At 37.4% G+C, this 16,677-nt stretch overlaps 1 protein-coding gene across 1 annotated transcript; it reads left to right on the top strand.

Annotated features, from left to right (window-relative positions):
• Positions 1 to 366: 366 nt before the first annotated feature.
• LOC107028930 (bZIP transcription factor 16) lies at positions 367 to 15,190 on the top strand. The gene is made up of 14 exons (XM_027918934.1): positions 367 to 617; positions 1,492 to 1,607; positions 1,712 to 1,768; positions 1,863 to 1,937; positions 2,196 to 2,285; positions 2,375 to 2,434; positions 2,534 to 2,703; positions 7,979 to 8,033; positions 8,269 to 8,305; positions 8,392 to 8,681; positions 9,138 to 9,215; positions 9,289 to 9,414; positions 13,781 to 14,064; positions 14,202 to 15,190. Exons 2-14 carry the CDS (start codon positions 1,533 to 1,535, stop codon positions 15,010 to 15,012), a joined length of 2,208 nt encoding a protein of 735 aa, XP_027774735.1. The 5' UTR covers positions 367 to 617; positions 1,492 to 1,532; the 3' UTR covers positions 15,013 to 15,190.
• The last annotated feature ends 1,487 nt before the right edge of the window (positions 15,191 to 16,677 follow it).

Below are 16,677 nucleotides of genomic sequence, written 5' to 3'. Positions count from 1 at the left end.
TTATTTTAGCTTCTTAGAATACTCTTAGTTTAGTAATTTGATCATAGATGTTCTTGTGGTGATGACTTCCAGATTTTGGGAAATAATAGATGTTGAATTTTAGAAGTTATTGAATTGATTTTTATTAATGAGTTTAAGTCTTCCGCATTACTTTCTGTTGATATTATAATGAAATGTTAGGATTTACATTGGTTGGTTCGCTCACACAGGAGGGTAAGTGTGGATGCCAGTCGCGGCTCGGTTTTGGGTCGTGACATAATAATACAGAAACGAATCTGAGCCGTTGAAATAAGTCCACCTCACGGTCAATTGCGCCACGTCACCAACCAATTCAACGATGGATCGAAACTACAACTCCTCCGCAAATCGACGGGACAGTGACGCTCCGTCTTGCCAATTTTCCCCCAAAACAAAGCCCTAACTTTCTCTCTCTAAAAATTCTCCCCCATTTCTCTCTCTTAATCTTCCATTTTTTTTCAGAATTTTCCCTCAATTTCACTTCTTTTGATTATTGTTGGGTTCGCTGTTCAAGTTAAAACCAGTCCTTTTCGGAGTTGTACTACAGCTGAAGCAGACCCAAATTTTCAGATTCACTGGTGTCTCTGTTTATCTTCCCGGTAATTGATTTTATGAAGCTTTGCATGTTTAAAGGTCTCTTTTGGGGGTTGGTGGGCGGGGGAGGGGATGTGGACCCCCTCCCCCCCACTAGGGTGAGGGTGTGGGCAGCTCAGCAACCGAGCTACACGCTACTTGTTTTTAGAGGTCTTTTTTTTTTTTGTGTGTGGGGGGGTTTAATCGTTTTTCTTGTTTGCATTAACTGGACGTGGACTTTGAGCTTTTATGGTTTTCTGTGGACAGTTTTCAATTTTTTCAGTTCGGATTTTGGAGATTACAGCTAGTCAAATAGCAAATCTGTGTGAATGGACACTTGGTATGAACGAGTAATGGTCTTGCAAATTTGGTAGAGGTTGTGTCGGTCTTTGCTTATGTGTTAGTTTGTAGTAGTTTTGTTGTATTTTTGTGTTTTATTTTCAGAAATATGTAATTCATGACTTGGATTTGGTGTAGTTTGTGCTTTACTCTGAGAAATATCTAATTTCATGACTTGGATTTGTGTGTTGAAAAGGATGAAAATTTTGGTCTAATTTCTTAGAGACACATGTAGATTCATGCATTGGATTTGTGCGTATTAATAAAAGACAAAATTTTGGTCTAATTTGTGTTTTACTTCGAGACGTGTAAATAAATGCATTTGATTTGTGTGTGTTGATAAATAATAAAATTTTGGTTTAATTTGTGTTTTACTTTGAGACATGTAAACTCATGACTTGGATTTGGGTATGTTGCAAAAATATAAATTTTTGTCAAATCTGTGTTTTTCTTTCAGTCATATGTAAATTCATGCCTTGGATTTGTGTGCGTGTTGAAAAAGAGAACTTCAGCTGATTTTCATGAAGAACTTCATTTATGTGTTCTTATTTTGCATGACAGGATGGTTTGAGGAGTTTTTGAGGTAGTGGTGCAGTTTAGCCATGGGGAGCAGTGATATTGACAAATCCTCTAAGGAGGCAAAGGAGTCAAAGGAGGCGAAGACTCCCAATTCACAGGTAACTATCTTCTTCCTTTTTCTCTTTTAATAACCAAAGTTATTTATATAACATGTGAGCTATCCTAAATCCATAGCATCATTTTTCTATTTTGCATCATTTAGGAGCAAGCTTCATCTACTGCTACTGGTACAGCAAATCCAGAGTGGCCCGGATTTCAGGTTGAGTTTCTCTGTAGCATTGTCGCTCTGTCTTTTACTTCATCTGTTGAATTTAATTGTTGATAGTCAAAGGACATGGATTATTCTCATGCAGGGATATTCGCCGATGCCTCCACATGGGTTCATGGCTTCAAGTCCTCAAGCACACCCTTACATGTGGGGAGTTCAGGTATGGTGGAATTATGAATCACGGTATGTTTAGTGTTTCCTTCAAAAGTTAGATCTGCTGGCTGTGCATGAGGGAGTTCAGTCATCACATCTTCCTAAATAAGCATGTTTGTTGGATATTTTAGGATCACCTGCTTGGGGTTCATAATGCTGTATTGAGTTCAATGTTATGATAATGATGTATATATGTGGTATTACTCTGTGATAGTCAATGTAAAAGTGGTTGCAATCACCAATTTTATGTTTTCCCCCTTTTCAGCATCTTATGCCACCCTATGGTACTCCACCACATCCTTATGTCACTATGTATCCCCATGGTGGAATATATGCTCATCCATCCATTCCTCCGGTATCTTGTTCTTTCCTAGTATTTTTCAGTTTGCTACACATTGCTCGCATTTTATTTTGCTTACATGCAATATTTTCCTTATTAATCAGGGATCATACCCCTTCAGCCCCTTTGCGATGCCTTCTCCAAACGGCGTTGCTGAAGTTGCAGTAAGTCCAAAGCTAGATATGTTCACTGAATCTATACAATGATATCAATGGTTTAAATTTCTAATTTTTCATGCTGCTTCTGATTTATGAATTTTGTAGGTTAACACCTCTGGAAATGCTGAATTAGATGGTAAATCATCTGAGGTAAAGGAGAAATTGCCCATTAAAAGATCTAAAGGAAGCTTGGGTAGTTTGAATATGATTACAGGCAAGAAGAACGAGCTTGGTAAAACGTCTGGAGCATCTGCAAATGGAGTCTACTCTAAAAGGTATGGTGATTCTCGACTAAATAAATCATTCGGAATGTATCACACGAAGATGAGGACTAACACCAGTCTCCTCATCCTTTAGCTTTTCCCATCTTCTTCATTACCCTTGAACTTTTTGTTTTAATAACCGAGAAATTCGTCTGTGACCCGCCCTTTGGACCAACCACAACTTTCTAAACTCAGTGGATAATGGGTCCGTCCCTCTACCCTTCACTTAAATACCACGCTTCGCTTTGCATGTGGAGCTTGAACCTGCGACCTAAGCCATAAATCCTCCACCTTTTGCCACTTGATCTAGGCCTTGGGGGCATTACCCCTGAACTTAATTAGAATGTACTTAAATATTCCTCTGATATGAAAGTCGTTCAGACTGAAGAACATGTATAGACATGGAGGATAGGTTGTATTTGAATTGGTTTGCATTACTTGAGCATTTCATGCAAGTTGCCTTGATTATTTCTTTTTGCTAAACATAAGTAGCTTGACTGAGATGGTTACTAGATGAATAAAGTATTCACCTTAGTTGGCAATTGGTCTCATGGGCTCTATCAAGATTCAAGAATGTATGCTTTGTTGAAATGGTTTGAGGTTGTTCCATCATCATGTCTCCAGTTCATGCTCGGTTTAATTTTTTTTGTTGTTTGTCTCTATTTATTACCAAGAGATCTGCTTGGGTTATTTGGCGCATAGTTCGGAACTCGACAAATAATGGCCTCGGACCTTCACCTTTCTCCATAAGTATCAGACTTCGTCTATAGCAGGGTTCAAACTTGTGACAAATGTTTATTGGACGCATCACGTGCTGCACTCTTTCTATTGGACCAAAGCCTTCATGCTCTTTTTAATTATTCATTTATTTTTCTAGCTGCTTTTGTGTTATTATTTGAGTAGATGCGTTTTTGGATAATTTATGTCATAAAAAATATTTAGTTAATTGGGACTCCATTCATAGAGCTTCCGATGTCTTTTTTCCCCTCTCAAAGAGCCCTCAGGCAGTGTTATCAAGGTGCGCTTAAGTCCTGAAGCGAGGCTCAAAATGTGTTGAGCGCTTTGCCTCTCCTTATGTGCGCTTTAGTGTCGTCATTAAGGTTCTAAGGCAAATGTTTCCTTTCCAATGAGCCTCTTATGAAGAAGTGAAACTAAACAATTGATATTTCACTTTCTCATAAATTTTTTTCAATTTCTTTGATCACATATTTGTCATTCATGTTTATAATTATTAGTCTTGGACTAAACATATATATAGTAGTCTTCTCTCCCTTTGCGCTTTTTTCGTTAAAGTCCACACTTTATTTGCGCTTTGAGCCCCCATAGACCTTATTTTTTGTGCTTTTCGCGTTTGATAACATTGGCCTCAGGCAGGGAGATCCTCTATCTCCATTTCTCTTCATTATTGCTATGGAAGGTATGAGCAACTTATTAACACAACAAAAGAGAGGAACTGAATCAGTGGCTCCAAGCAGGTGACTTAAACAATATGGAGATCACACACCTCCAATATGCCGATGACACCTTAGTATTTTGTGAGGCTGTACACAACCAAATCAGGATGTTGAGGGTAATCTTTGTGATATTTGAAGCGGTGTCAGGGTTGCATATTATTTGGGGGAAGAGTTTTGTCTACCCTATCAACACAGTGAATGCAATTGAAGGCCTAGCTAATACTTTAGGTGGAAAGGCTGGTGATCTTCCAACTACTTATCTAGACATGCCTTTGGGTGCCAAAAGCAAATTAAAAGGGATCTGGAATGGAGTATTAGAGAAGTGTGAGAAGAGGCTTACCAATTGGAAATGTCAATACTTGTCATTAGGAGACAAGTCTGACACTAGTTAATATACTTAATGCTTTTCCCTCCTATATGACGGTATGTCTTTCCTATGCCAGCTAGTGTGTTCAAATGTATTGATGCTCTGAGCAGGCAATTCCTATGGCAAGGTAGTAAAGACGAGAAAGTTCACTTAGTCAAGTGGGAGGAATTAATAGTGAGCAAGGAAACTGGGGTCTGAGTATCAAGAACTTGAAGAAACAAAATGAAAGCTTGATGTTGAAATGGTTATGGAAGTTTGCAAATGAAGATGGCATGCTATAGAAGGATGTGATTACTGCTAAATATGGGATGGAGGACAAGTGGATGACAACATTACTACACAAGTAACTACTCCATATAATTGCAATGTATGAAGGGCCACCAGGATTCTATGGCCATTTATACAAGCAAGAACAAGAGTGAAAGTGGAAAATGGTAGGAAGACCTCCTTCTGGGAAGGCAAGTGGAATGGGACAATATTTTTGAGACAAGCACACCCTGTTTTTATTTACACTATGCCAATGGCAACATGCAACTATAGCTAATATGTGGACTGAACAGGGTTGGAACCTAGGGCTAAGATGACATCTAAATGACTGGGAGATTGAAAATGTGACAGAACTGCTCAGCTATTTAGGAGTTCACGCATGTCTTGCTGAGGAAATTGATGCGTTATTACTGAAGGAGGCTAGCAAAAGTGACTTCTCAATCCAGTCTGCTTATAAGGCCCTTAACAGGACAGGGGACATAAAAAAATTGGCCATGGAAGATGGACGATATGGAATTCAAAGGTGCCTTTTGAAATGAACTGCTTTACTTGGCTCCTGGCTAAGGTAGCTGTTCTAACACATGAGAACCTGAACAAGAGAGGTTATCTGTTGGCCTCTAGGTGTTATCTGCATGGGGAGCAAGCTGAGACAGTCAACCATCTCTTCTGACATTGTAAATGGACAGAAAAACTACGGAGAATGTTCACTAGCCTGAAGGGGATCACGTGGGTGAAACCAGGATGTATTAGAGGAGTACTTGTTAGCTGGAACAGGGATGGAAGTGTTACGAATGAGGAGAGATGGAAGATTGTCCCAACATGCATTTGGTGGTCAATCCGGAAAGGGAGAAACAATAGGAGGATCTTTGGTAATGTACAGAACATTCTTCAGGATGTATGAAGTGTCTAGCTCTATTTTACTTTTGGGGTAGACATAATTTATTAGCTCAAACAGAAGACATCTTTGATGTTCTAAATTGTTTGTAGGCAACAGATTTAGTTTTGAGCTTTTGATAGATTGTAATACTTTTGAAGGGGAACTTCAATGTTTAGTTATTGTATTCCTGTGGATATATAGAGTAAGGTTACCGATTCCAAAAAAAAAAAAACTTATCCTGTCATAAACTTAGCCAGGCTGGGAATTTACTACCAAAAGAATGTAATAATGTCATATACTCTTTTTTTTTCTTTGGAAGGGGAATCTTGGAGCAACGGTTAACTTCAAAAGTGCAAAAGGTTGTGCTGGCCATATTTGTTGTATATTGAAACTAGCAAACTATCTTCTTCCTCACAGAGACTGGTACTTTCAACAGAGACTTTGTGTCATCTATATATTCCTGTTTGCACCAGAAATGGAACAACATAATGATAGCTTTGAGATGGATTTTTGTGGCAAGCAGATGATATGGATTAAGTTTTGCATTTTTAATGCCAGGTTCTCTTTCTTGTTGATGAAAGTTTCAAGCAAAATGATGTATAGGACAGTCATTTAGAGGTGTAAAAGGGCTTTGATGCTTCTTTTAATGGGTATAGTAATGTGACAGTTGCACCTCTTATTTGCAAATGAAACATTGGTCTTTTCTGATGCAGAGATATCCTAGCTAGATCACTTGAGACAGATTTTTATCTGTTCCGGGTTGTGGTAGGACTTAAAATCAATCTTAAAAGATGTGAGATTACACCGGTGGGATAAGTGGATAACACCAAAGAAACCTCGCAGGTGCTGAATTGCAAGGTGAGTACTGTATCTACTACCTATCTGGAGTTTACATTGGGTGGGTCAAGCAAAGATTTTGTAGAGTGGAATTCAGTTATAGAGAGAGTAACGAAATGACTAGCAGGGTCAGGTACTTGTCAAAAGGGTGAAGGGAAGTATGATCAATAGCACCCTTTCTAGCATACTACATAGTGATGGAAACAAGATTAGTTTTTTGGTGCTTAAATGGTGTTGGGAGAATGGATTGAGGAATTCCTCAGCATATATATAGTGTCTTGCCAAAGAAAGATGCTAATCAAACAAATTTTGTAAGTCTCACTAGTGGGTGGGATTTAAGATTCTGAAGGAACGTATAGGATTGTGTGATGGAATAATTTCACGGAGATATTATATAAGATTGGGAGATGGATGAATTTCATCGAGATATTGTATTGCTGGACACACTAAACAATACATCGGATGTATGGAGTTGGCGAGGAAGTGTAAATAGATTTTTCTCTGCCAAATTTTATTACAAGAGGTTATAGGTGAGAGAGGAACATACTTCCCCTCATGGTTCTGTTTGGATCCACAGAGCACTGAGAAAGGTATGTTTCTTTTCATGGTTGGCGACTAGGAGTGTGCTTTTGATAACAAAAAAAATTGAAATAGAGGAGGATCCCCTATGTTGGTGTTTCATGTGCAACAGTTTGGGTGAAGATGTACATCATCTTGTTTTGCATTGTAATGACTAATCAATTAAGGAGGATGGTCTTTAATTTTCTTGGGATGCAATGTGATGCTGGGCAAAGTCAATGGGCCATTGCGAAATTGGGACTCAAGAGGAGGGGGAAGAGAAGTCCAAGGGCATGGAGTGCTGCCCCCTTAGCAATTATGTGAGTTATTTGAAAAGGGAGAAATATGAGAACATTTGAAGGGGTCGAATAAGATTTTGTAAAATTGAAAAGTAGTTTTTTGTTTGTATTTTTCTTTTGGTGTTCTCATGAGGTCCCTATTTGTATAGGAGATATCTCTTTAGTTGAGAAACCATATTTCGGTGTAGGTTCTCTTTCTTTTGGTATATTTCTTGTATACGGGGTTTCACAAATTGGTAACAAATTATTTACCTTGTATAAAAAAAGGAACAATACGATGACAATTCTATTTTATTTCTTGATTGATTGCCCTTATATTCAAAACATCTTGAATTCTTCCACCTCCGTATAGTGCACCATATGCAATCTGGTAGTTCGCTCCATCTTTTTTGATCTATTGATCCTCTTCTGTGTAACTTGACAACAGTCCAGGGCTTTTCCTAGCATTGCCAACTCAATCCTGGCATAATTAGAAAGTCAATAATGTGCGGTCACTTCACAATGTAGGAAGAGATGGCTATTTGTTTTTGCATTTTCTGCATGATTCTGTTGGTTGTTAAAGTTAAAATGAAAGTACTGTCAGTTATTGAGAAGTTTGACCTTCAATTTGCCAATTTTGGGCTTGCAGTGCCGAGAGTGGAAGTGAAGGCTCAAGTGAAGGAAGTGATGCAAATTCTCAAAATGTGGGTACCGTATGGTTGATATTTTGATTTATGTCATCATGGTGGATTACTGTTACTTAAAATCTTGTTTAGGCATGCTATTAAATAGGCTTTCCATCTTAATGCATCAATTTCAGTCTTTTGAGCAGATTTTTGGTCTGTTCATTACCATTGTAGTCTGTATGCATGCAAACAGTATTGTCCATTTACTACTTTGTTGGTATCATCATTGATTTTTCTTGTTTATTTTGTGTAGGAGTCACCAATGAAGTCAGCAGGCAGGCAAGATTCAGGTCTGGTGGTATGACTTTGCTTTAAATGTTTTATGATAAGTTTTGAAATGCATTATTTGATGAGAAGTATGACATCTCTTCAACAGCTGAAGAAGCATCTCAAAATGGCAATTCTGCTCATAGTTCTCAGAATGGAGGAACTAGTGCTCCTCATTCACTGGTCAACCAAACTACGGCAATCATGCCAATGTCAGCTGTGGGTGCTGGCGGTATTCCTGGCCCCACAACCAACTTGAATATTGGTATGGACTACTGGAATGCTGCTGCTTCGCCGAATATTCCTGCAATCCATGGGAAGGTACCGTCTGCTTCAGTTGCTGGAGGAATAGTTAATGCTGGATCAAGGGATATTGTCCAATCACAAATGTGGATTCAGGTATCCCTTTATCTCTTCTTAACATTCTCCCTCTTTTCCAACTTTAACTTAGCATGTGGTGGATTAATTCTGTATTTGCATTTTGCATTATAAAACAAGACTCTGGTTCTAGATATGAATATATGCAGGTGCTCATAATGTTCATCTTCATGCTAAACACTCACTTTAAGAGCATGTACTTTAGTTATATGGGAGGAACATGAATAGTGTACAATATGGCCCATCATAGCCCCATAGAATTATTGGTAGAGCTCATTTAATATGTTCAGACATAGAGATTTTGTAAATGCCACGGATATTTTGCCTGGGTAGTGACTCAGGGTGGAACATCCTTAATGCATGCTCCTTGGATGTCCTTTTCTGTCGTTTCTAACTGCGGATGTGTCTCCTTTGGTTTTCCTTTTTGTTTGTAATTTAGTTCATATTAACTGATGATATTTCTTTCCATGATTATAGGATGAAAGGGAGCTCAAGAGGCAGAGAAGAAAGCAGTCCAACAGGGAATCTGCACGTAGGTCTAGGCTACGGAAGCAGGTACAGATAATTCCAATTTTTCTTTTTGTCTATCTGGATTGACCCCTGACTCCACTTTGCCTTTTGGGACCAGGCAGAGTGCGATGAACTAGCACAGCGTGCTGAAGTTCTAAAGGAAGAAAATGCCTCTCTTAGAGCAGAACTGAGTCGTCTAAGGAGTGAGCATGACCAACTTGCTTCTCAGAATGCTTCTCTTAAGGTATTCTCATTTCCTTTCTTTAATTCTCTCAAATGAAGAGAAACAGAAAGACGAATTCAATAATTGTCACCCAATTACTAATAGCACAACGAAGAAACTGAGAGCGGTGAGGTCAAAGGAATAATGTTCCTAGTTGCAGAACCAACCAGCCTGTTATATTTACATGGTGTGGAGTGTGGACTGTGTCATGGTTTGATGCTAATTACAATATTTGGCACACTTTATTTATTACCTTCTAATTGTGGAAGTTAGTTGAAATTGCTACTTCTCTTTTACCTGTATGTGCTTTTAGATACTTGTGTGCCATGAGTTACTGTATTTGACTTTGCAGGAGAGACTTGGCGAAGTTTCAGGCCGAGATGATCCAAGACCTAGTAGAAATGACATACATCTAAACAAAGATACCCAGCATTCATCACAAACAGAGCCCAAACAGGGTGGTCAGTGAAGTTCTGGCTAGATTATCGTGGATTGAAAAATAGGCTTAACCTAACAAACTTAGTAGTAAGAGTCTTTAATTTGCATATTTATGTAGTTTAACAATCTATGGAATGTGAGGCTTTTGGTATCAGGATTCGTTGTCCTATGTTGTCCATTGTTTCTCAGTTTGGACCGATCTTTTATGGTCGAGAAACCTGGATAATATGTAGAGTATGTGACCGATGACTCGTGATAGTTTTGTGCCTAATAGGTGGTGTCTCTGTTTGCTCAAATTTGTATGTACTGATGAAATAGTTGATGAGTCTGCTCTTAGAACTAATGAATTTCCAATATGACTCCATTATATCCTCTTTTGGAATCATATTCCTTTGTCCTTTCCCTCAGATAACTGTTGGTGGCATTTCTCATTTTCAACTTTAAAGATGTTCTCTTCTGGTGCTCTTACTGAGAAACTTGATCCAACAATAATTTTTACAACAACATACAATTTCACATGTAGAGGATGTATACAGATCTTACCTCCTACGTTAGAAGGTAGAGAAATTGTTTTTGCTAAACCAAGGAAGAACATATCAAAGTAGTTCTGGAAAAGCGGAAGTGAAGTAGTCTCGGCAAAATACGAAAGAAAAATGAATCCACTCTGATAACAAAAAATATTAAATGATTTTGCTAGACCCTTGATTCAAGGAAAAACATATCAAAGTAGTTCAGAAAAAGAAATACGAAAGTGAAGTAGCATGACAAATTACAAAAGAAAAATGAATCTACTCTTGCAAAAAATATTATATAGGATTTTGGTAGGGTATATTGAAGAGTTAGTGCTAGTTTAGCAGAAAATCAACTTTGGGGTCCCAACAAGCTACTGTTATATTCATTTCATTCCTATAATTTTTCAACGGTACGGAGTGTTGGTTAATCAATTAATGTGACTCGTGAGGTATGATATAAAAAATAATCGAGTCAATATCAATAGTATTGATTGATCAATTAATGTAACTTGTGAGTTGCGAGGTATAAGATTATTAGGAAATAATCGAGTTAAAATTATGTTACAGATAATTTAACGAAAAAAATGAAAGTAATTGACACAAGAGCTCTTAAAGCGGGAAATTCTTCGATCTATTCCTTTCATTACATAAAAATGATATAACTATTATTGTTATATAACTATATAATTAAATATAGCATATGATTTTATATTAACATTAGAAAAAATATATATAAAGAGAAAGAAGATTAGATACTTTTTATAGTTTGAATTCCACGTAACCAACCAATGCCTCCTTCAGAAAAATCAGCAAAATTGCGGCTCTACCGTTGATTAGCAACACACGCAGTAGCCACTAGAAGATTCCGTGCTTCTCCGAATCTCCACCTCCGTTCCCCGGGAAACCGCCGGTGCCTCAGCCGCCGAAAATAGTTAACGAAAATGTCCGTAATGTTCGCTGACGTGTCCGTTGTGCTTCCGTCAGCTGCCGGCGGTTTGAAACACTCCAATGCATTTTCCGACTCCAAATTCCTTCTCTCTCCTTCTTTCTCCAAAGTAAGATGAGATTCTTATTTTATGATGTTTATAGTTTCTTGTACATATATCTTGGCTTTATAATGCAAGTATAAAAGGAAAAAAACAAAGAGAAGAAGAAATGTCCTTAGTTTCGGTATGGATAAAGAATCGTAGATTCGCAGTGCTAATAGAGACTACGAGTTTATGAAGATTACTTGATGAAGTTAGAATTTGACAGTATTTGTTTAGTATTGCTATTTTAGTTGAAAATAGAACTTTGGTTTAAGAGTGAGCCTGGACGGTCCAGTTCAAACAATTGATTGAGCGCCCACATAGGCTAATTACTGTGGGTTATGTAAGCGCACAACAGAATTTGATTGAGTATTCATTAGGAAAATACACAATAGAAGAAAGAGATTCCAGTGGCTGCGGTTTAGGTAGTTTATTTTGTTAGATTATAAAATTAATTGAACCAGAATATATCCTCCTTTATAGGAATGTTAATAACACTATGGCGTAAGCGAGTATGTGCATAATAACCATTTGGATGGCAAAGGTGATGTAGAAATACGGTGTGCACTACTTCCTTGATTAAAGCTTCATGACAAGCAGTATATAAAAGCTTCATGACTAGCATAATGCAGATTGAAATGCACTCAGCCCCAAACTAAATATGGTATGCATTTGGATTGAATATAAAATTCATTAGTTCATAGATTGAGAAACAATATTTTCTTACTCTTCAGTTTTTCAAGAAAATGTTGAATTAAAAGAGTCTAGCATGATGATACTTACAGTTGTTGAGGAAATAAGTTGGAAAGTAGTCTTAACCACTTTGAACCTTAGGAAGTGTTTCAGGAAAAAGGCTTTCAGAACACTTGGACATTGCACGTAGCTTTTTGTAATGAACCATATGGCGGTTATCAATTCTAAAAGTCAAACATGAAATAGGATGCATGATCCTAATTAGAATCTGCATGTTCAGTCATTTTTCTGGGGAAGAAGTTAATATTTTTCCTCACAAAGACAGCATTAACCCAGTACGAATATAAACAAGATAAAGGACTTAAGCTCCTTTATCTATGATACAAAGAGTTATGAAGTCCAAAAGATTGTCATAATGATATACATCTTTCATTTTACGCCGAAATGATAGAAACTAAAAACATGTAGATTTAATATAATGAAGTGCAGTTGCTTACCTTCAAAATATGTGGAGTTCCTCTTCGTCCACATTGTTCATATGATGCAAAGGTGTAGACAGATTGAAGTCAAATGTATTTGTCATTATTTTTTTGGTGTATAGAAAGCTTTGTAGATGATAATGAATCCTTGGTAGATTTCATATGTTCCCTGTGAAGATTTGTGATTAATTCTTGTAAGATGAACAAGATTTTTGTCTTTGCTTACAACTAGTAAATATGGTGGCCAGTATTCCTTAAGCTGATGAATACACTGTTACTATTATTAAAAAAATAAAAGGGGTTACGTCAAGTATGCTGAATTGGTGTGTTCTCAATTTGGAAATTCTTTAGGTAGATCTATTTCAGGGTGCCAGATTATAAATATCTCTCCGAGTCAGCGATTGAAAGTTGAATTTGTTTCATGTAACTGACATTGAATTCGTATTATAATTGAAAGTCTTTTAGGAGTATGAAAGTGACTGATACAGAGGTGGTTGCATTATGCATGTGATTGAGGAAAAAACCATCCATCTATCACTAACATTTCAAGCTATCTCACTTGTTCTTGAACATCGTGTGGTTTGGTAAACTTAAATTGTGTAAAGATATCTTCTCAGGATTGTTTTGTTTAGCTTTGCTCTTTAGAAAGATTGGCTAATCAGTGCATGAAACATCTTGTTTGTGTTGAAAGCTTATTTCATAAGCTGAAAAGATATGCAATTAGCCGACCCACACTTCGGCTACTAATAATGGGATAAGACCTTACTACTATATAGGATATGTTACCCTCTCTCTAGTTAGTGCAGTGAAGGACTCTATTTGCATTTTTCTCTGTAAATAAATTATATATCTGTGACTTAAAGTACAGTTTTATTTGAATTCAAAAATTTGGATTTCATTTGTGCCGTTTTGTATGCTTGAGTAATGGAATTTGAACATTTTTTCTGATGACTTGTTTAAGGGCTGTTTCCTTGTTTGGGGTGGGAGGTTCGTGTGGTTAATAGTATGTGTGTCCTTGTATACTCTCCGGCTTCATGTGATACAGTTTTCCTCAAGCAGTAACAAGAACAGCTGTATTTGACTGTTTAGCTGTTTATACAATTGTATGTTGATGTTCTTGATGGAGAGTCAAGAAGGTGTAGTACTTTCTAGATTCCAGTTTCTCACAAGAGAAATTTCTCAAGTACCTTAGCTATCTTACATTTATTGCCTATAGTAATCTTACTTCCTTCTGCAGAGCTCTCCATCTTCTTCTGTTCCGAGGCTAGGACTTGGACTAGGAAAGGCCCAAACTAGAAGCTGGAAAATAAGAGCAACAGTATCAGGAAGTTCAGGAGGTGATTTGGTCCCAGTTGCTCCTGTGCAGTTGGAGTCAGCTGTTGGTCAATTTTTAGCCCAGATGTTGCAAACCCATCCCCATCTGCTCCCTGCAGCTATTGAACAGCAGCTGGAGAACCTTCAGAATGAAAGGGATGCCCAATTAAAGGAAAACCAGTCTTCTACCAAAGATGTCCTCCAAAAGTAATTTACTCGACCTTTGCTTCTTTATGTTTGCTTAGGGTGACATATTCAGTTATTGTTTCCTGCCCAATAGAAAACAAAACAGCCAAGTCTATTTATATGGATATTATTCATATAAGTACATTTTTTAATTTCAGGAGAATAGCTGAAGTCAGAGAGAAAGAAAGGCGGAAAATATTAGAGGAGATTCTGTACTGCTTAATTGTACATAAATTTGTAGAGAATGACATTTCAATGATCCCAAAAATATCTGAAACATCAGATCCTACTGGAAATGTGGGTTATTGGCCAAATCAAGAGCAGAAGCTAGAGTCCGTACACTCCCCTGATGCATTTGAAATGATCATCAGTCACATATCCATAGTTCTCGGTGAGCGTGCTGTGGAGCCTCTTGATAGCATTGTTCAAATGAGCAAAATCAAACTTGGCAAGCTCTATGCTGCTTCTATTATGTATGGATATTTCCTCAAAAGGGTTGACGAACGTTATCAACTTGAAAGATCTGTGAGTAAGCCTCCTGAGAGCTTCCAGATCTCAACGAATCCTGACGAGCCAGCAGCACCGAGACAACTATGGGATCCAGATTCATTGATAGAAATTTACCCTGAAGATGGTGACAGAGAAGGTTTTGCAGTTTCTGATATTGAGGGTAAACCGGAGAGGCTGAGATCCTATGTGATGTATTTGGATGCGGACACATTACAGAGATATGCAACCTTAAGATCAAAGGAGGCAGTTACTGTGATTGAAAAGCAGACACAAGCATTGTTTGGAAGGCCCGATATTAAAGTTACTGGTGATGGTACCCTAGATGTATCTAATGATGAAGTTCTGTCTGTTACATACTCTGGTTTGACAATGCTGGTGCTGGAGGCAGTTTCTTTTGGATCATTTTTATGGGAGACAGAAGGCTATGTGGAGTCGAAATACCATATTATCAATAGCTAGAGATACTCTTTTGTACTTCAACAAGAAATATTTTTTCATCTTCTAGTTCTGTATATTGTTTACTCGTTCGAACCCACTAAGCATGAATTTTGTATCTGCTAATCATCAGACTCATATAGCATGTTTTACACGTATACTGCTTGTTGTATGATACAAATCCAAATTTCTAAGCTTTCAATTCCAGAAAATGCTGGTTTCAAGTATGGTCCTGGCAATCTGTGAAAAAGCAGTCCGAGTGTCTCCATAACTTCTGAAAACTGGCTATGCAGGTTAGGCATGGGTCCCAATCCCGAACTCTTTGGTTGTCAGTGGCTGTTCGATTGCTGACCAAGGGACAACAGGGAATGGCTGCTCTAAAGGGGCCTCCCTGGTTGTCGAACAGCCAAATTTAGAAAGTTCAGAAAAAGCATTATTGTTTTATTATCATCCAGTAATGGTATTTCTTTCATCAGCTTCTTATATCCTGTTGAACAGTGGAGCTGTGGAGTCTCGTGACATTGGTGATCTTTATATATATGCCTAACTTTATATGCTTTATTTGAGCCAAGGATTTATCGTAAACAGCCTCTCTACCTTCACAATGTAGGTGTAAGGTTGTTTGGCTGTGTACACTCCCCTCCTCAAACCCCATTTGTGGGATCACCCAGGGTTATGTTATTATTGTGAATTGTTATATATGTGTATATTGGTGATCCCATGGAGCCATCATTACAGTTCTAGTGGAAGCTTCTAAATTGTGCATATATAGTTTGTGTCTTAACTTTACACAAAGCACGCATGCTGATATTTGCAGGTAATCATCACTGTAGTGAAGTGGGAGTTTCTTTCAAACTCATCTTAAGCATGATTGCAGCCAGCTAATGAAGCCTTTCTATTAAGAGTTGCCAGGTCAGTTATCTTTCTTTGAGCTAGTTATGTAACTTCTTCTTTTGTTTTGGGAGTTCTCATGATTCCAGAATTAGAAGTGGGGTGCCATGTTCATCTATGCCATACCTTGAAAACTAGAAAAGACAAAAGCTTTAGTGAAATGATTTTCAGGGCCTACGTGAAGATAGAAAAGGGAAGATATCATTGTTGAATATTGTATTTTACATATACATTGGCCACCTTGAACTAGGTTTAGACAGACATGCCTAATGACGACTCAAGCCTTATCCTACTTCCTTTTTTTCTTTGACAAAAGTGTTATTTTGTCTACTCGATTAGTTTCATAAGGTACCTATCATCTCTCACTTGCATAAGTACCAGGTAACTATGTTCACAAGTTTGAACAGATGAAAAGAAATCACCTAGTGTTTTTTTATTGTCCAGCAAAAACAATTACTCATATTACGTGTGTATATATTGGCACTTTGATTTAGTTCATAAGTTTCTTGAGGTCACAAGTTGATTTTTTCATAATATTATAAATATCGAATGCGACTAAACTTTTATGCAAAATCACTTTCATCCTCGATCATTTAAAGAAAAACAAATCTAGCTATGTACTATTTAATCATGAACAGAGAGAAGAAATGAGATTGAATAAAATGTAGGAGGACATGACTCATGACTAAATTACTTAAATAATGTGGTGATAGATATTCACATATTGAGATTTGATTAAATTTATTTACATATTGTAGGATTCATTTTTAATGCGGATCTTTAATTTAAAGATGAGTT

The sequence above is a fragment of the Solanum pennellii genome, chromosome 8, assembly GCF_001406875.1.
Source record: "Solanum pennellii chromosome 8, SPENNV200".
NCBI lineage: Eukaryota > Viridiplantae > Streptophyta > Magnoliopsida > Solanales > Solanaceae > Solanum > Solanum pennellii.
Note: the sequence above shows the minus strand (reverse complement) of the source record. Positions and strands in the feature narration are given on the sequence as shown.